The sequence below is a fragment of the Hippocampus guttulatus genome, chromosome 5 (assembly GCF_054856545.1).
Source record: "Hippocampus guttulatus isolate MCC_2025c chromosome 5, RoL_Hgut_1.0, whole genome shotgun sequence".
NCBI lineage: Eukaryota > Metazoa > Chordata > Actinopteri > Syngnathiformes > Syngnathidae > Hippocampus > Hippocampus guttulatus.
The window spans coordinates 12,318,398-12,338,794 of record NC_141265.1 but is presented as its reverse complement, the minus strand read 5'-3'; the positions used below and the strand labels follow the sequence as shown (position 1 = coordinate 12,338,794).

The 20,397-nt window shown below is 40.1% G+C and overlaps 1 protein-coding gene across 4 annotated transcripts in view; it reads right to left on the bottom strand.

Annotated features, from left to right (window-relative positions):
- grid2 (glutamate receptor, ionotropic, delta 2) overlaps positions 1-20,397 on the bottom strand; it is a 377,460-nt gene that overhangs the window by 295,294 nt on the left and 61,769 nt on the right. For all 4 annotated transcript variants that reach the window (XR_015100984.1, XR_015100985.1, XR_015100986.1 and 1 more), the window contains exon 2: positions 17,082-17,237. Coding sequence is in view for 1 of the 4 variants with exons in the window: in XM_086111957.1 (XP_085968083.1) it covers positions 17,082-17,237 (156 nt within the window). In the remaining 3 variants the exon portion in view is untranslated. The remainder of the gene's footprint in view (positions 1-17,081; positions 17,238-20,397) is intronic.

Here is a 20,397-nt window from a genome sequence, read left to right as displayed (position 1 = left end):
GCAGTCAAATTTGATGTAGGGGTAATTCATAGCATGGATAGACAAAATTCTGCATTTCAGCTTGATCAGATCAACGATTGCTGAGATATTGCAATTTATATATATTTTTTCAGTTTTTCGGGGAAAAAAGTGGCGGCCGCTGAATTTCAACTTGAATGAAAAGGGAACCTGTCTACATGTTTTTAATATGTTGTAGTTGACATTTAAAGCTATGGGGGGGGTGTTTTTTTTTTTATTTTGGTATTTGTGACCGATATACTGTATATGCCAAAAGATAATTTATGTCAAAAGTACTGTGATGCTTGTTTTTTTTGTTTGTTTGTTGTTTTTTTTTAATTGGATCAATCTCAGAAAAGGCAATTCGAAATGTGGCGGCCATGACCATTTTTGTGAAAAACTGAAGGGAAAAAAAAAAGTGAAACTGCAATACCTCAGAAACCATCAACCAGTGTCATGAAGGGATGACTCTCGAGATTCCTCTACACACAATAAAAAGTGCTGGTGAGACACAAGGGTGGGGTGGAGGGGGTGCATGGCTGTTGTATGAAGTTGTTGTATGATGTAGGAAATCACCAATGACTTGAGGGAATGGGGGTGAGGAGCAGCCACAGGGCTAGATGAAGTATGAATGATGAATCGGGAAGAGAATATTGAATTTCAGTCTCTCCCCCCCCTCCCTTTCTCGATCTGTCTTTTTTGCACACACACAAACAAAGGCAGTATTATGTTTTAATGCGCTTTAATGGGGCCCATTCTCTAGGCTTGGGGTGGGGGGGTGGGGGGTTTAGTGTGACCAATTCATTGCTATGCTGCGCACACAGTCAAGCCGAGGTGATGGGAATTTTGAGGGAGGCAAAACCTGGAGCCAAACAGATGAGGGGATTCAGCCCTTCGTTCCCCTCTCTTGACTTGTATCAGCGAGCGCCTTTGTCTCTCACTTGGCTTTCATTAGTCAGTCAAGAGCCTTCACGCTTCTGCAAGTGAAATGATTGCAATTTTTGGAGACATTGCTCTGCTCTTTTACTTCTATTTTGAAAGTTTATTTCTGTTGTGCAAAATCATGATTGTGAAGAATCACGGTGATGCATCTCAAGATGCATACATCAGGTACAGTATATCGCATGTGCGCATACACCTTAAGAGTGTGTGTGTGTGTGTGTGTGTTTGTACTTGTTTTTGTGTCCTTTACTGTGTTTTATTTCTAATTAGTCTACTCCTACTCGGCATGTATTGTGAATAACTGCTGACAGTTGTAATCACATGAAACATTACTTTTTTTTAAGTCTCTTGATTGTTTTGACTCATTGTTCGAGTAACTGGATGAGTACATTGTAGTGTACATTGGACATGCAGTTGATTTTATTCTACAAATTATGTTCAGTCATTTAAAATGATGCATACACTCTACAGATAGAACTTATTTCGCTCCATATTTTTAAGGCAATTCTACTCCATACCCCCAGCACTGCCGCTCGCAGTCAATCGTCCAGAATGGTGCCCTTAGTTGTGGGTTTAATACGAGTGTTAGACAATTAGCATCATAGAACGATGAATCTGAGAGAATCCAAATCCAATCCGGTCCAACATGCTTGGGGACCACTGCCCTAACACACTGTGCAGAACATGCTCAAGTATCCTGCAAAACCACTTCTCGTCACGACGAACTCTGATGAACTCTAAAGAAGCATTCTCTATTGTGATGTTTGGCAATGGACCATTGCAGTAAGTGAGGATGATTGTGATAGTTGGTCTCTGTAGCCTTCACTCTGTCAAAGATTTTATTGTTCCACGGCAGGATGCAGCAGGCTGCAGGCAAACTTGATCAAAAGACAGATAGTTCACGCCGCCCCTTCTTTGGAAAAACACAGGAGGGCACACAGTAAGTGTATACTCCCACACCCACTGTTTCATTTGGATTTCAAGTGACACACACATCTGTCCAAAACAACGCAATGTTCATTGGTCTGTCTCCACACCAGGTGACTTTGAACCAAAGATGAATCCAACGATCAGGCTGGGAATTCACAGCTAGGAATTTGATTGCCTTTTTTTAAAACAAATCAAACAAATCACAGATTCCCAGATAAGCTTGAAGGGAAGCTAGGATAGATCAAAGACAAAGGCTCCAAAACCCAAGCACCTGTTTAATTTAAGCACATGCTGATATCTTACTTGTCAGATTACTTGGGAGGAGCATGTCATTTCAGTCGTGCAGATGAATGCCACGAGATTGTCCCGAGAGGCTGCCGAGCCTGGCAAAATCCGTCAATTTGTCCCAAACTGGTGTTCCATGAGACCACTCATCATGTACTCAAGTAAAGAGGACCCAAAATCAGATGGTTACTCCAGCATGGCGATATTCTTCTCAACCAGGAACTGCCAGATGCTCAGGGCTTGTGAGCAGACATGTTGTCATAGTAAAGCAACCGCGAGGTGTCATATGGAAGAATGTGATCACTATGACTTAATACTTTGACTGTCTTGCTTTCTTCAGCTATAGTGACATCACTTCCATTTATGGCTTTGATATCCGGTCTCCCGAAGATCCATGACTCATGGACTCAGTTATGAATTTCCCTATTAAGTCTCGTCGCATTGATTTCCTCGCTCGCTGCGCTCATTTTTGACAACCTGACGCAGAAGGTGTGTACTGTGTATAAAACCAAGTGGGAAAATGTTCAATGGCTGCAGAGAGCTGAGGTCACAATCATGTCCTCCAGGGGGGGATTAAAAGGGATAAATTGGTAGTTTGAAGTTTGGGCTCATCATACACTACTGATATGGAAACAGTCAGGCTAAAACTTCATCAAGGTCATTGAAAAGAAGCACATCCAGATTTTTTTTGGCGGTACGCATAACCAAAAGGAAAGATTAATTCGTCACCTCACTGAAAGATAATTGTCTGCTCATGTTTGCCAAAAAGACGGACTTTGTCAAGAAAAGGGAAAAAATATATACAAAAGGGCTTTTAATAAGGCCATTTCTTTTCTGGGAAAATCTATTTAATGCTCGTAGTGCTAACAGTCCAAATCCTGCGCTCGGGATTTTCTATTGCTACGAATTGAGACGGCATAAAATTGGAGGAGAAAGTAAAATTTATACTCTGGAATGATTGAACAAAAGTTGACAGGTTTTGATGGTGTCATTCTTTGGAAGCCAATAAAAGATGGATGTTGACAATATCTAAAACTTTACCCAGTTTATTTTTTGTTTTTGGGCATCTTTTACGGCATAGGCCTTTATTTCTACAAATACATTTTGAAATAATATTGAACCATATTAGTGGTATATTCCAATTCATGCCAAGTGAAAGTGGTGTTTAAAACTAAATAAAAATCATGATGAAGAAACGTTGAGAAACATCAATAACTGAGGCAGATTGGGTAAAACTATTTGCGTAGATACACGCCTCGAATTATCTGCGTATAGCCACAATGACACGTTAGACACGACGTCGTCCTACCGATGCTCTGACACAACAATTTGACATGAAGGCAGTGTAGAGGAGCTTTGAGAGAATGTTTCAGTTCCACTCTTTGGGTTGAAGGCAGCGTTGGCCATGAACACCATCTTGAGAGTTAACCAACTTTAGCGCTAACTTCAAGTTAACCGAGTTTTCAACAAGATTACAGTGCCAATCAAGTTATGTTGACAAAAATAACCACGTTTGGAACAACCGCACGCAGATGATCTTTTGTGGGACACTGATGTCCCCGCAGCACAGTGGGAGGGGATCACTGTCTTAAAAGGATAAAAAAATATTTGGTGGGAATGTGATGACAGATGTGTATACAAATTAGTTTTTATATCTACAGTACATCTGTTGCGTTTTTTAATCAGGTGTCATTGGTAATCTGGAAATGACAGTGCATCACTTTTGTGGAACAAAACAGAAAGTTTACAAATACGCAGTCATAGCGGGATGCGAGGACCAAAAATCGGTAGATGTTGAAATGCAAAACGGATTAGCACAGCTGCTAAAGGTGACTGACATCCTCTGAGATGAGTGCATTGTGCGGACTTGGAAAATTGCTCTCCCATTAAGTGGTTGCGGTCTCTGCAGGACGGTGATAAAATATGAATGGATTAGTTGCTCCATAAGGTACAAAATAGATAGCGGGTTGCCTTTTGAGGAGTTTACTCCGGGCACAATGGTCCCCATAGGAAATTTGTGATAAAAAAAATCCCATCTTGATAGATCACACACTCGTGGAAACTGGAAAGCCATTAGTGTACAACTGACAACACATCAGAATGTCATAACCAGCGTGATCCCAGGATAATACGTGTCAAACACTTTATCCTCAAACGTCTCCAGAGTGTCTCCTTGGCCAAGATTTCCCTCCTCATCTTCCTCTCCTAACTGCTTCTCCAGTTGTCAGCCCCCCCCCCCCAGTCATCATCATCAAAAGTCCTCCAGCGCTCTCTTCCCGACAACTATGGTCGGTGGCCATTTCTTGCAATTGGCACATCCTGACCACTCGACATTTTGTGGCATCTGTGTTCTCCTGGAAACATCTTTTCAAAGACATTTCCATACATACCCTTCTTTTCCTCACCGCAAAGGCCTTTAGAATACGATTTCAAGACTTAATTTTTCACTCCTATCACCATAATAATTTGAATCATCACTGGCAAACAAATACTAGGTTGGTTAATACCATCAACGTTCTCAGAAACACAAGTGAACTAACTTGCAGTAGGTAGAAGCAGGGGAATGCAGGGGGCCAATAGGGCGGTGACAAAGGCATCGACTTGTGCGAGGGGGGGGGGGGGGGGGGTTGTGGTGTTGGGGACACCCACAACGCCGCCCACCCCAATTACCTGGTCAACTGGGTGCCCGTTGATTGGCGGATCAATAATAGATAAATGTGTTTGTTGAAGGGCCTCCTGCTGGGATAGTGGGGCCATATACGTTGACAATCAGATGCCCACTTCCAACAAATTTAGCATCGCACATCTATGACCACTTTGCGATTGAGGCCATTTGGGCAAATTGTCTTGTTCCCCAGGTATGAGTACTGGAAATCAAACAATTCAACATCAAACAAAATGGCTGAAATTGTTTTACATATCAGGAATGGGTCCTTGAGACTTCCATGTGTCCAGTTACGATAGACCTGGGCCAGGGGCCACGATTGAGTGAATTCTGGTCGGGGTCTCATTCAAATTCTTCCCATTTATGTGCGTTGACAAAAATAAGATAAGTGAAACAGAATGGTGTTCCATCAGCCCAAGGTTTCTGGATATGCGAAGCAAAATGTACTTCACCTGCCCAGTAGAGGATGGTGGTCCAACATGTGACCTTACGAAGCCTTGCTGGTGTTTTCTTTTGTCGCTCTCTTGTGCGTCACCGTCCCTGACATAGATATGATGAGATTGTACGGCCATCATCCATGAGTCACATGCCCATGAATGCAGAACAGGCAAGTTCATTTAAACCTCTGTGTCATGACCGCCTTTCCTTTCATAATGTTTTTTTTTTTTTTTTTTACCCATCAATCTTCCCTCCCGGCGAAAGCCTCTTCACTCCGCCTGTCTTTTTCACCCACCTGTCACTCATCCATCCATGTAGCACACTCATCCCTCATATCTTCACGCCATCCCCGCACTCTGGCAAACCTCTTGACCTGCTGTTATTCTTTTTGTCTTATCTTTCCATCTCTGATTATTCCTGACTCTGTCACAACCTTCTGGCTAAAAGGTGTAAAGGAGGAACGAAGCGATACTCCTCTCAATAAACAATGTCCTTTATGCCTGCCCGGACCTGGGTCGGCCTACGTTGCAAGTAGGAGGAAATGATGAGCAATGCGTAAAGGGATTCATTTGCCATTTTGTCTCTTTGTCTCCAATAGTTTCAGGACACCGCCCTGACATTAAAAAAAAAAAAAAAAAAAAAGCAAGATGTGGAGGTCTTTGAGGAATGAAAAATTGAACATAGAGAAGCACCTGAACTAATTACTGTATTTCCTCATCCATGAAAGACTAATAAAATAACACTTTCAAATGGATACCTCCAAAGGGTATTAAATTTGCTTTTATAAACCATAGACAGTTGAGCCATACATTTCAGAGACATGAATGTGTGTCTGTCGCTAACAACAAATAACCTCAAATAGATAAGAAAAATAAATGCCTCCCTCGAAAAGAGATCCTTCCAATACGGTCGTCCGACAGTACATCATCCATTACAGACAACCAAATCCTCCTTCGGATAGACACCTCTAAAATACCAGATTTTCTCAAAATTTGTCCACTCCCGTGGAAGTTGTAAGCTAACTAAAAACAAAAACATAACTGCCTCCCTCGAATATAACTCCCGTTCCCATCAAGAGAACAAAGACGCATCTGTTAATACCTCCGTTTATAGATGACACTAAACAGTTAACTGTTCAACCCATTTGGATTCAGTTGCTAAGCAAAACAGCAGCACATAATGAAGAATTTCCCCAATTGCACAGATTAAGTTAGATGACGTGACGGACCTGCATGGTTAACGACACACTGAAGAAAGCCAAACGTAATGCTTTTTGAGACCTTTAAAGGCCACCTTACTCAAATTTATAACCTCACATTTACCAAACATGACCACCTGAGGGTAATATTTTCAACAAGTCATAAGTACAGGGATTGCAAGCCTAGCGTGGTTCCAAATTCGTCACATTATTAACTAAGTTGTCTAAAAGCAAGTACACAACAGCAATGTTTGTTTGTGGCATTTAAGACCTTCAAAAATGTGCAGATTGAAGATTCTACAGTCATTTTTCAAATTCATTACAAACTTGTAATTTCAGAAAAAAAAAACATAAGTTCCCTTGTACCACATTAATAATCTTACCAGTTGTCATCTAGAATGTTGATTATCCTGCCGGTAAACTGATGTGACTGCTCCTCAGTGTTGTTTGCATCTCTTTTTGGCTTCATTTCTCAAAGAATGGTCCTTTGTATTTTTGTTTTAGTTTTCACCTGACAAACATTTGAATATAGCGGTATGGACGATCGTTCCAAAAATGTTTATGTCATGATAAAGGCCTCACGCCTCATAAAATCCCATCACCATTTGCAGTTAAATGGGAGAAAAAAAATATGATTAGATGATATGTACGACTTGAAATACCCATCATTTAAATGGAAAATGAACTTTGTTTTTCATGAGTAAAAGTAACGAAAGTGTCTGGGTCTCTCCTGTTATCTCCTGATTTGCACCAAAACTTAGCGGCCTTGCACTGTCAATAGTTTTTGTGCAATCCTTCTCCCCAACAAACTGCATTAAACAAAACGACACTACTGGCAGAGTAAATCCAAAATGAGAAACAGGGCTTCAAATGTGACTCTGCGTGTGTTACGATTTCTTTAGGGCAACAATAAACACATCACGGTTTTCCAGAGGAAAAGTGTTCCTCCCCGAGGTCTTACTTCTTACTTGGAGTCTTAAAAGTAACTGGACTTTGTGAATTATGATAGTCGAAAATAAAAGGAAATAGAAAGCGAGTAAGCATCTTTGCACAGAGAATGTTCAGGATATTGGCGTTCTTTCATCATTGTGAATTTAATGGCTTAAGCACTCAAGACTAGGAAATGGGGCTCTGACATTTAAAGTGTGAATTGAAAGAAACGTAATATACCACGAGGTAATTACTTCCTTTTCTTGGTCACCCTTTTCAAAACGGGGACAATTTTGAATCGGAATCAAATAAAATGAAATCGTTGATGACTCCAAGCAGGCGCCACATATTTTGTCACAATTGAAAACAGTTTCCCGGTGTCTTAACATGTCTGTCTCAAGCTTTTGTCAGCCTCATGCCGCCCTACATACTGCTGGACCAATGGCAAGTATGGATTTGGTTACCATGACAACTAGGTCGAAACACAACTATGCACTCACACTCACATTCACACCTACGGTCGGCTTCGTATCTTCAAAGAACCTAACATGCAGGTTTTTGGATTGTGGCGCGATTAACGAGAAAAAAAAAAACCCAAGCAAGGACTTGAATGACTTCGACCCGTCACACAGGAGGACCGAAGCAGCCTTTGAAATCGAGAATCTCAGAACTGTAAGGCGGGCACGCCAACTGTGGACCACGGCACAAATTATGGAAATATAATCGATCTCAATGGGAAATGATGGCTTGAGAGCCGATGAGTACGACGGAAAGGACTTCCAACTCGGTTCCCTAAACAAGTGAAAATATTTCCTCGCCCTTGCATGTGTTTATCTTTTAGCACAGGCGACAAAGGTTGGCGGCCCTGCATCAGCTCTCCCAAGCTGTTTCACGAGTGTGCTTGCTTCTCCCGTCGCATTTGACCCTGATACTCTGTGTAAACGGTCAAGACACATATTTATGTGTGGCTGTGGCTTGCATGATCAAACAAGCGGGACTCTGCAATCTTCCACTCGTTATTTCTCTCTCCTGTTACCCCCCCCCCCCGCCTTGCCTCCATGTCAGTTCAACTTGGGTGATTTACGCAGGTCACGCATTTGTCAAGGAGAAGGAGCGTACTTGGGTGTCACTATGGCAACTGAGTGTGCTGACTGACAGTCAATCAAGCGGGCAAACGTCAAAAGAGAGGCCGGCAATCATCCAATTCATCCAAAAAAATCAATTACCGGTAATGAATAAAAAATGCATTTGGTTGCATTCATTTTCACCAGGTTACATATTTTGAATTTACTTTTTTTGTCGGGAAAATTCCATCCATTTGCCCGAATGAAAGTGCAAAATCATTCAAAGTTACTGGCAGGGGGTTTCCTACTTCGTGGCGCGTCAGAGATGTTTCCAAATGTATTCAAAGGCTCTTTCCACAGGTCAAGGTGCCCCATGATGATTTTTGATTCCAAGAGAGCAAACCTCTGGAATTTGGAATGACGTTGAACAAAAATGTATTTACTGTCCAGTGAAAGCACATACACAAGTAGATGTCATTAATGGAATTCTGTCAGTAAAATCCATCTCGAAATGAGGACATATGTCACAGATTTCGGGGACGTAAAGAGAATGAAAACAATGTTTCAGTTCATAAAACTTGTAAAAAATAATGGAGTAATAGCTCAATCATCCAACAATGAGTCTACCTTCCACTTGAATTTAGCTGGAAAAATGGATGGACGTTATTTGAGCTTCATTTTGTGGTTTCATGGTGAGTCATCAATTTGACCAACATGCTCAGCCCACATACAACACTTAAAAATTAATTGTTCCGTAATTTAGCGTTGCCCAGATGTCTGTGGTTCAAATTTAGCTGCAATCGAGAAAAATCTCTTTGACAAGACTGTCCATGCAGAAATCCCGAACCCTAAAATCTCCACAGGAAGCCAAAATGGCAGACTTCCTGTGTCTGGGTTTTAGAGACTTGAGCTGGGTCGATTGATGGGAGACATGCCGGCCAAATTTCACGTTGCTAACTAAAACATTTGAAGTGGGGCCGAATGAGTTGCTTATTTAGATCGAAAGCTGGCACTCAAACAGCACAAGAGAGAGTTTGTGTGGCAGTCAAAGCTCAGTAGGAGCAGGAAGGAAACGTTTCAATGGAGCTGTACGATGCAAATGAGCGACCCATCAACAGATCACCCCCAAATTGAGTGCACGCATGGCCGCACTCTCTCCAAAAAAAAGTCCCGCTGGTTTGTTCCCAGCTGTCAGCTGCTGGATTCCAACACACAAAACAGCACGTTGCTTTTCGTTCAAAAAACAGCAAGTGTTGTGAACGGAAACTCCCTGCCAAAGCCCTTTCACACCCATCCGAATTCAAGACAAAAGACAGAAGGGACTCCAAACAACAGCAAACGTAAAAGAGGGATGGCGATGAGGAAAGTGGGAAAATGGAGGATGAATCCGGTGTGTGGTTGTCGTAGTCAAGTCAAGTACAACTTTGTCAAATGCACTGTATGTGCTACATACAGCACAGATTAAATTTCTTCCTTCTCAACCAGACGACAAGAGGAGCCGCTGCGGGTGCCCGCGCCGCCACCAAAAGAACAATTAACATAAAATGACAAAATAATACAACACAACCCATTAGACACAGACAGTCGTCCAATCTTAACCACTTTTCCTGCATACATTTTGTTGTTTGAAACAGTTATAGATGATACAGTGTAGCATCAATTCATCAAGACGTACTGTACATAGTGCACAGGGAGTTGTGCAAATATGACTTCAGTTAATTTAATGAAATGTAACTACATGCTGCTTATTTCATAACATTAAAATATAATTGACTTGGAAATTGTCCTTTATACCGTGATGTAATTTTTGTTAAAATGTAATTCCTTGAATTCAATTCATGTGACATTTTTGTCTTGCAACATTTGACAAAACTGGCTTTGATTTTTCCTTCATTAATTATTATTCTTGTATATCACAAATTCATTTTCTTGTAAAATATGACCAAATCATTTTTTGTGTAAAAATGTCTTTCATAAAAATTAAGAAATTACATTTTTTTGTAAGAATATGATATTCGAGAAAAACATTTAATAATTTAATTCCTGGAAATTATAGCATTGTTAAAACAGTCAACGTGTTTTTTCTTGTGAATTTTTTTTAAAAAACATTAAAAATTGTATGCTATAATGTAATGTTCTTGTAAAACTACAACTTTAAAAAGTGTGTTTTTACTGAATAACAGTTTCAATTATAATACATCACAGAAAACTGAATCCCATTGAATGTTCCATAGTAAAAATGAGGAAAAAAATAGTTAAACAATTACCAAAAAATAGTACTACATTCTTTCTCGACAAAAAAGATAAAGATTAAATATTTCAAATCCTACTTTACAGTCAGGAAAAAAAAAACACTCTGGATTGATCACACACAACAGACAACCATTCGCATTCCTGTTACTCAAATGTCTCATCAAAAGTTTGCGAGGCTTTGAGCCCAAAAACTGCACCGCTTCTGTTCCTAAAGAGAAACCTATCACGCAACAGATGAACGAGAACACAAAACGCGACGGTAATCCCGGGGATGCACGGTGCAGGATTAAGAACACGGGTCAACATTGACAGCAGCCGACGAGCAAATATTAAAGTGGCACACGCCGGGGCTCTGCCAGCAGAGGTACACAAACGTCAGGTGGAAGACGGCTCGGACGCAGACCTACAGCAGAATATCCTCACATGAGGTTCGCCTGAGCATGTGCCAAAACCGACGGCTCACAGCTACGGCTGCCGGGCTAAAGAGATTGAGGCAAGAGGAAGCAGGCGGGGGAGAGGGGGGGAGAGGACACGAACAGTGTCGGCTCTTAAGCAAATTTTGAGTCGTTCTATTAATTATCAGATGATGGAGTGGTCTGAATGATTGACCCATTTTAGTCACAATTTCACTATTTGATTGACAGATGGAGCACCGGATAGTCGAGTTAGAATCTGGAGCCCTTATATGAAGTTTCAAACAGGGTAATGCACAGCGCACTGGAAAAACATGGTTGACATAAATGCATGTTGTCAGGACAATATTTGGTAAGAAAAATTAAGAATTCATTGCTTGAAAGCAATTGGAGGTCAAGGGCACGCAAAGTAAGTAAAAATAATCACTAATGTTTGAAATTAATGAAAATATTTTACTGACTACGTTATTTTTCAAATGTTGCTTGAGAGGCTGTGAGATGTAATATTACTATATGCCAGGGACAAGAACAACTGTATTTGTACATTATTTTTAAAGCAGAGTCACAGACAAAATATATTTGGTGGCAGCACCTGAAACCAAAATATGACATTAATATCAGATAAAATATATTATTTTTAAAGTCACCTAAAAGTTTTGTAATATACACACATACGTATACATATACAGTATATATATATACTGTATATACACCGGTATATATTTTTAAATAGTTCAAAACAACAGTTTGTTTTGTATTGTTCGTCTGGAATTGTATTCTATGACCGACAACTTGCTGTCTTGGCCACAACACTCTTGTAAAGGGAGGTTTTTAATTTCAGTGAGGCGTTCTTGGTTAAATAAATAAAAATACATATGCAGAGAGAGAGAGAGAGAGATCTACATACTGTTACATACCTGATATAAATTTTCTTTCGTGTGATGTACACATTTTTTCAACAAACTAGTTTCCAGAAAAAAGGTATATTTATATTGTTCGACACAGATAATTTTAAAATCTACTCAAAATATTTGAATTGGCATAAGATTATAAAAAAAAGTTTTTGTGTTGTATAGTGAGAACAAAAAAAAGGAAGCAATAAAAATCAAATGTAAAAGGTGACAGTACATTTCCACTCCGCCGCACTTAAAAGTTTCTTTTCCAACGCACGCATGCCGACTGTGTACTCATCAAGTCGGCAAAGCCTCATTTAGTTATTCACATCACACTCCAAGTCTAGTGTTTCGTACAGCCTGAAGGCAGTCACTTCATGCTGACTTTAGCGCGACGCCACATAATTCCTCTCCAGTTCCACTGCCACAACTGATAAACTGAAAAGATGACACAAAAAATATATATATTTTACTCACTCTAATCCTTTGAAACTTTAATTAAAAGACTTGGGAAGATGAAGCATTTTTATTATCATTGCTCGCATACTTCATTCTGACTTAGCCACCGTGAAAATTGAGCTCCACAACCGTTTGAAGCGCCCCACCCGCCATCCCGCCTCCCCAATCTTTCACGTCAACAACTGTGAAAAAATTGTCATGTGAAGATCAAAGACAAAAGCATTCTTGCAAGTTTTTGGGAATATGTGGGCTACCCTCATGAGTCAGTTTTCTTTTTTCCATCAAATTTGCAAGTTTGTGTGGTCAGAACCGCCACAGTCAAACACAACAAGGCTTGGTCGACTTCTGATTCGTTCAGATTCGCAAAATCAAAAGTGATGATATTAGAAATGTATTTATTTTATTCGTTGAACAGGCGGTGCTTTCATAACATTTTTCATAATCATAGTACCACTGGACACCATCAAACGTTTTCTGCTTCAAATGAGTCTTTTTATGTCGTACTAACACAATCGATGCATTTAACCTTCGAATGCCGGCTAAAATGAAATCTTGCGGCTATTTTTTTTTTGTTTTCTTTTTGCTGATGTCAAAATAATTTCTAGTAACTACACTGTCTAAAAAAACTACACAGGCACTATCATGACGAGACATCCACATCCTCCACAGTTGCAAGGGCCCAAACATCTTAAAGTCAAAAGGTAAGCAGAGCTGCATTGAGTTGTGTTGGATTTACAGATTAGTGGCCACTATCAGCTAGCTTCGTATGAGTGGCAAAGCTGATCGCTTGCTTAAATTGTTGTTGGTTGTGTTTTCGTCCCGTGTCCATATGCCACATAAACACAGTGCAGAGAATGAACTGCTTGCTAAACAAAATGTTTTTATTTTCAGAAGGAATTTTAGTTGCCATTCTGTGAATCCACTGTGCACAATATTGTCCCTTTTCTGCAAAAATAAATACCGTATTTTCACGACTATAAGGCGCCATTAAAAGTCTAAAATTTTCTCCAAAATGGACAGGACGCCTTATGATGCGGAGCGTCTTGTCTATGCGCTGAGTTCCAAAACCTGACTACGAAGCTCAGTTCAAACTTCAAGCCATCGGTTATGCTTTTGGCATGCGTGCCCATCTCACAGCAGCGGTGAAAAACCAAGTCAAGCAAATGAACTCTGAGCTTGCCGTTATTCCCGGAGGCTTGACTAAAGAACTCCAACCGCTGGACATCGGCATCAACCGGGCGTTCAAAGTAAAGTTGCGAACGGCATGGGAACAATGAATGATCGATGGCAAACACAACTTTACAAAGAGTGAGAGGCAGCGCCGGGCGAGTTACGCCACAATTTGCGAATGGATTGTGGCTGCTTGGACGAACGTGTCTGCTTGCACTGTTGTTCGAGTTTTTGGCAAAGCCGGCATCATTTCTGTGGAGCCACATGGCAATGAGAGTGACTGACAACGAGAGGGAACACGGCGTTTTTGATGGATTACCGGTACTTGCACAATTGTTCAATTCTGATACAGAGGATAAGGACTTTGATGGATTTCTGGGTGATGATTGATCGAAAAACGTGAGTACATTGTACGATGGCTAAATAAAATACAACAGAACTCAGTTTTCCGTTGCCTTTTTAAAAACGTGTTTTTAGCTTGTATCTGTATGTCTTGGCATGCTACCGTATGCTACAAGCTAACGTGTTTTTAGCGTGCGCGCATGCATGCCGTATGTTTAAGCTGGGGTATGTTTTACCACTTTAAAATTGCGCCCAATAATACAGTGCGTTTTGTCTATGTGTAAAATACAGAAATAGCACCCATTAATGAGACTGCGCCCAACCATACGGTGCGTCGAATGGTCGTGAAAATACGGTAAGTCGGAAAGGCAAGCTTGGTGTTTCCTGTGTTTTTCAGAGTAACGGGCACGTGCGGCTACGGGTAAACGTGCCTTAGATGTGTCAAGCCTAAGCAGATATGAAAAATAAGCTGAGACAACTATTGAGTTGCCTTCCCCCCTGTGGGTCTCCCTCCTCGCTCATCACGTCCTCCCTTCCCGCCTTCCCATAGACCGTTATCCAATCAGGCAATCCTCATTGCTTTAATCATGGATGACATGGACACACTAACATACATGCTACACACGTGTACACACGTGTACACACGCAACTCTACCTGTTTTCTGCAAGTATCAGCTTACGTCGGTGATACAGGATGAGTTGTAGGGAGTGAAATGTAAATAAAAGTGACAGGACAGGATCCATATTCAAGTGACACACAAGTGAGAAAAATGGGAAGATGGGAATACCCACATACTGTACATCAATGCTAATACAAACATCTTGTACGTTTCAGAAAAAAAAAAGTGTTGTGAGTGGAGTAATTTGGATAAAGCTTTTATCCAGATAATTCGCTGGGAATTAAAAGCTTGTTGAGTGGCTCTATTAAAGGCACCTGCATTGTTAACGGGTTTTTATGTTGTGGCATTTTGCATTCGCAGCATTCGTAAAATGGAAACACTTTTGGGGGTTGGTATTTGGCATAGCGCAAAAAATATTTTTCCATCTTTTGGTCCCGATGGTTTGACTTTGGAGGTTCTGCGGTATCATTGAAATCTGAATCTACTTTTTTTTTTATTCTCCTGAATAAACCAATTTGACAATAATGTGAATATACCACAGAAATCATTTATGCAGATTTTCCAGATACTACATAAATAATTTAGGGACAACCAGGAAATCGTACAAGCCATATGTTTGTCTTTTGAATATGTTCCTGTATGGTTCCATCCTCCCATGACCAACATGAACGAGTGTTTACTAGTGAATCAAACACAGAGGGGCAGGCAGTCAATGAGACTGGCAGACAATGTGACGGCACGCTCAGCACCAGCCAACAGGAAATAAGGACAAGCTGCATTCACCGTGCAAGCCATAAATGTGACTTACTTAGTGGCTAGTTGTAGTAAGATCCAAAATAAAAGTTAAAACCTTTGGTCTGCCTAAATTCAAATTAATAGAAGCATGACTTTTTTTTGTTTTAATCATTTTGGAAAGAAACCGTTTGGAAAATAGCATTAGCAATATAACTGCAGTACATAAATGAAGTAACATAATGATCCTAAAAATATATACTTTTTAAAAATCTGATTTTCAGATGGAGAAGTTGCACTTTCTGTATTACAGTATCTGGGTTATTGTGAAGGAGCAGTAGGGCAAGACTGATGGAAAAGAATACACTTGTCGATAACTCAAAATAAAGTTGTCTGCAGTCCCAATCCTATAAGAACAAAGTGGTCATTTTATCGGGCATGTTTTGGTTTTATCCCCCCCCCCCCCTTACCTTTCTGTATTGAGGGGCACACTCAAAAAAGATGGTCAAAGACTTGAGGATAAATGATTTCAGGTTTGTTTGTTTGTTTGTTTGTTTGTTTATTGAACATAAAACATATATACAGTAATAATTTGACAGAAAATAAGGTAGATAAAAAAAGTAAAAAGAAAGAAATCAATCTTCATTCAACACAGTTATTATGTTCAAGGGAGTAGGAAGAAGTAAAAAACTTATCTAGTCCTACCCCGTTATGTGATTGTATCTAATAAATCATTTTTATATCAATCAGAAAAGTAAGAAGAAAGAAGTCTCCATTAAGGCTCATACTTTACCCTTAACCGTGATATTTTTACAACTTTTGGTTTGTATCGGGATTATATACTTCCACACCCTGACACTCTTGTGTCAATTTTCTCTTAAATTCATAATGGATATTTATATACCTTTCTCTATTTATCAACTTAGTTCTGATTTATCATTATATTTAATGTTTTGAATTTATCATTTTAACTCTGATTGATGTAGGTTGTTTGTACTATTTTTTTGAATTTGTTTTTTAACTCAGCAAGCGATTTACTCATTTTCAGGTCCGTTTCGAGATTATTCCACAGATTAACACCTTTGATAGATACACTTCTTTGCTTGATGTTTGTTCTTGTTTTGAGTTTTTTGAATAAGTTGGTACCTCTTAAATCATAGCTGCTTTCTCGAATTTCGAAAAACTTCTGAATGTTTTGGCAGAGCAGGTTATTGTGTGCTTTGTACATTAATTGGGCGATTTTAAAGTCAACCAGGTCATAAAATTTCATCGTATTTAGGTTGACGGAGAAACTCAAGTAATTCCATGAGAAAAATGCAGTCTTACAAAGTACTGAAGAAAATTGTGCTTCATCTACTGACTGTGCTATTATGAAGTAATGATTTTTAAAAAACAACTCATTTTAGTAGAAAAAAAATGAGAGAAATGTTAGTTTAGTTTCTTGCATTTTTTTCAGACATGTGGCACGACATATGTGGCAAGGATGTTAAGAGTAATTGCACTGCTGAAAAACATTTTTTTTAATTATTTTGCTATAAACCACAGCTTTCCGCATCAATAATAGATTAATTCCAGGCGGAAAAATAAAATCTGCAATATGGAGTGGGTGGTCGTGATTAACCATGATATAGTGTGGCAACACTAGGTCAGTTTCTCATGTCTGGTGTGGATTTTTTTTTTTTAGACAGCAAACTAATTGAGAATGAATCAGCAACACTCCAACCACAACAAAACATGCAGGGCCTCGTACCTTCTTGCACAGCCTGGAATGGATTGTTCCCGTCCACGAATTCCACAGAGATGGTTATCTTCTCTGTCTCCAAGATCTCATTGTTCAGGTTGAGGTCAGCCACGGCGAGGCGGAACACCTCATCGTCTTTCCGCGCCGACTCGTCGAAGATGGCGCCTATCGAAAAAGAAAAAGAACATTTAAAAAAAGGAATCCTTTATTAAAAAAAATTCCTCCTCTCGCTTTTTGGGATTTGATGTTTTGCATACAGTAGAGCCATAAAAATATACAGTGCAAGCAAAAAACGGAAAGAGTTTTTGTTGTAGCTTTCCATTACTTCCTTCACATGAAAAAACACATAACCACTAATTGTGTAAGACGAAGCAGTGAAGGGCAATGACTGGAAAGTGTGTGTGTGTGTGTGTGTGTGTGTGTGTGTGTGTGTGTGTGTGTGTGTGTGTGTGTGTGTGTACGCAGGCACAGTTGACTGAGAGTGCAATTGACTGCGGGTTATATTAATAACCAGAAAGGTTACACTCACTGATTAAATTGGCAAAGCTGTGCCTGTAATTGGTGTTGTATTGCTCAACGAGAAGAGTCTTACGCTAGCACAGCAGAGCAAATTGTGCCGAAATCCCTCAGGGGTTGGGGGGGACAGGAAGATAATGATTTTGGATATGATAAATGAAAGCTTTCCAAAATCTAAAAAAACATTAGATCACTTGAATATGATGAAGGCTTCAAGCTAATCTGTGATCATGCTTAGCTAGTAGCTAATCCATGTGTGCTGAAAACATGACTCAGCAAAAGAATGCTCGGAATGTGGTCATACATCAAAAAATTTGGAGAAACCACGAACGGAACTGAGTCAGTAGCTTATTGTGCCGACCTAAAAAGACCTGTGGCCCGAGGGCAAAGCATGAAGAAGCTCTGTCATTGAAATGTGCGGTTAGTTAGTGGATGGGGACACTGATCATTGCCAGCGGCATCTCAAAATGTCCACACTATCTTTTATCGTCGCGAGTTTCCTGTGTTTGTGGCAATCTGTTTCTTCCCTGATGATCGCACCGTGTTTTTGTGATTCAATAAAACATACTGTACTGTACATTTTATGTAGCGTTAAATCATCTTATTGTGTAAATGAGGGTGTGAAACGTTTGTGCTGGGTTTGGCTGCCGATCATTACAGGTACGCCCTGTAATGATCGCGGCACTCGTCCCAAGTAAGATCGGATATGCTCCAGTTCATCTGTGACACACGATATTTACTTGTATAGATCAATGGTCCCCAACCACTGGGCCACAGACTGATACAGGGACGCGGGCTACTTTGGACCGGGCAATACTGATGAAAGATTAAGAAAAAAAAAACAACAACAACAACAACGGAGTATTTCTGGTTTATTAACCGTGAATGAAAAATATTTTATTTTGAAAGTCATCAGTCATCAATTGTCTCTGTCCCGTAACACTAATATTAAACCCACAAGCTAGCAATATGAGTATGTTTGGAAAGTGTCTTTGCAATGGAGGAAAAGGCCCAGAGACGATATGACCAAGAAGAAAAAAAAAAAAATACAATTGAAAATATTATAATATAAAATTGAAATATGGATTTATCGTGACAGGCGATTCCTACACGCCAAGCTCGCTCTGCACAATATGGGCCAAGCGGCTCTTGATTTATTAGTATGGCGAGTTAACGCATTTCAGGAGGATTCTGCTCAAACAGTTAAATAAAAATGTGGCTTTGTGTATATCATATCTACAAAATACCTCAGTTTTTATGTTGCTTGTATCATTCATGCACTTTATATTTGTTCTGTGGTGTCTTACTATATGCTACTCGCAAAGATACATGAAAATACACAGTGGATTTGTGTTGTCGTATTTCATGAAGCAACCCTCCACCCCCCCATTGGTGAATTGTTGCCGGTTGCCGAAAGCTATGGACTTGTATGAATCTGTACACGACGGGGGGAAAAAAAAGGCTCGGGACAACTGGTGAAGATTACCTACACTGTCCCTGAAGCATTTCTGATACCGACTTGCTTACCCTCATTAAGGGCCTTTTGCTTTTCATTATTTTGAACTCTCCCGCCCCCCCCCCCAAAAAAAAAGTATTCAACCTGAGAGTCCCCGCCACATAACGACTACCTGATGCCGCATCCTAATTCCCTTTGCACTAGGTTTAATTAACCTTCAGCAAGGACACCTCAAGTTTGAAATGCGACTTCGGCTTGAAGGCAGCCGTAAACTTCAAGCCAACTGCTGCTTCATCAGAAGTCCTCATGAAATATGCATCCTTCAATAATGGGAACCATCAGCGTTAGGCAACAGTAAACACCTTCACTCTGATTGAGTTTTTGTTCTTTTAATAATACCATTGCAATATAGATGAGTGGTGACACACATTGCTCGAACCGAGGCTGCGTAGCAACTCGGCTATTCATTTGTACTAAGCCACACATATGCCAACTATTGGCTGACACAGTCGGGATGCCCTGACACACATATTTTTCTTAGAGTCAACCACAGCCATAATCAGAAGCCATTGTGCTAGCTCAACCCAAGCTGAACAATGCCTCAAGCCCCGACTCAAGCTTGAATCCAATTGAGGCCTAACACCTACATGTAACGCTCAACCAAAACCTAATCCTTTAACCCACAGGTGTCAAACTCAAGGCCCGGAGGCCAGATCTGGACCGCCACATCATTTTATGTGGCCAGCAAAAGCAAATCAACTTCCATGATGCTTACTAAAATTTGTATCAAATTTTTAAATTCTCAGAGATATTCTAAGCTTTTTTCTTGTGACCAAACCTGTCATTAACTTACACAACAGTTGAATAAACCCTTATTCTTGGAGGCTTTTCTCTGGTTTCAGTCAGAACGGCCCTCCAAGAGAAACTAACTAAAATGTGGCCCCCTACAAAAATAGATTTGACACCCCTGCCTTAACCTATCCTAACTCTATTCTCTTCCTTTAACCCTAAAACTGGAAACTGCCAACAGTGACTGTAAAATAAAACTAATCTGGAGTCCAAACGCAATGTCCCGTTCCCTTCTACAGGAGGCGTCATACATCCTGTCATGGTCCTAACAGTAGTAAAACAGACTAGGCAACCTCTCAGCTGGATAGCGGGTTTTTCTTGATTTCCGTTTTTTTTTTTTACATTGATTGATCGTTACTTCGATTTAAATGAGATGAAAATGATATTTGAGCAAGCGAGCACAAATATCCCGTTTTCCCAAGAAACCAAACACTAGTGTAATACAATTAGAATAAACAGAATATCATGGCAAAAAAAAACAAAAACATCACCATGTTATCAGGA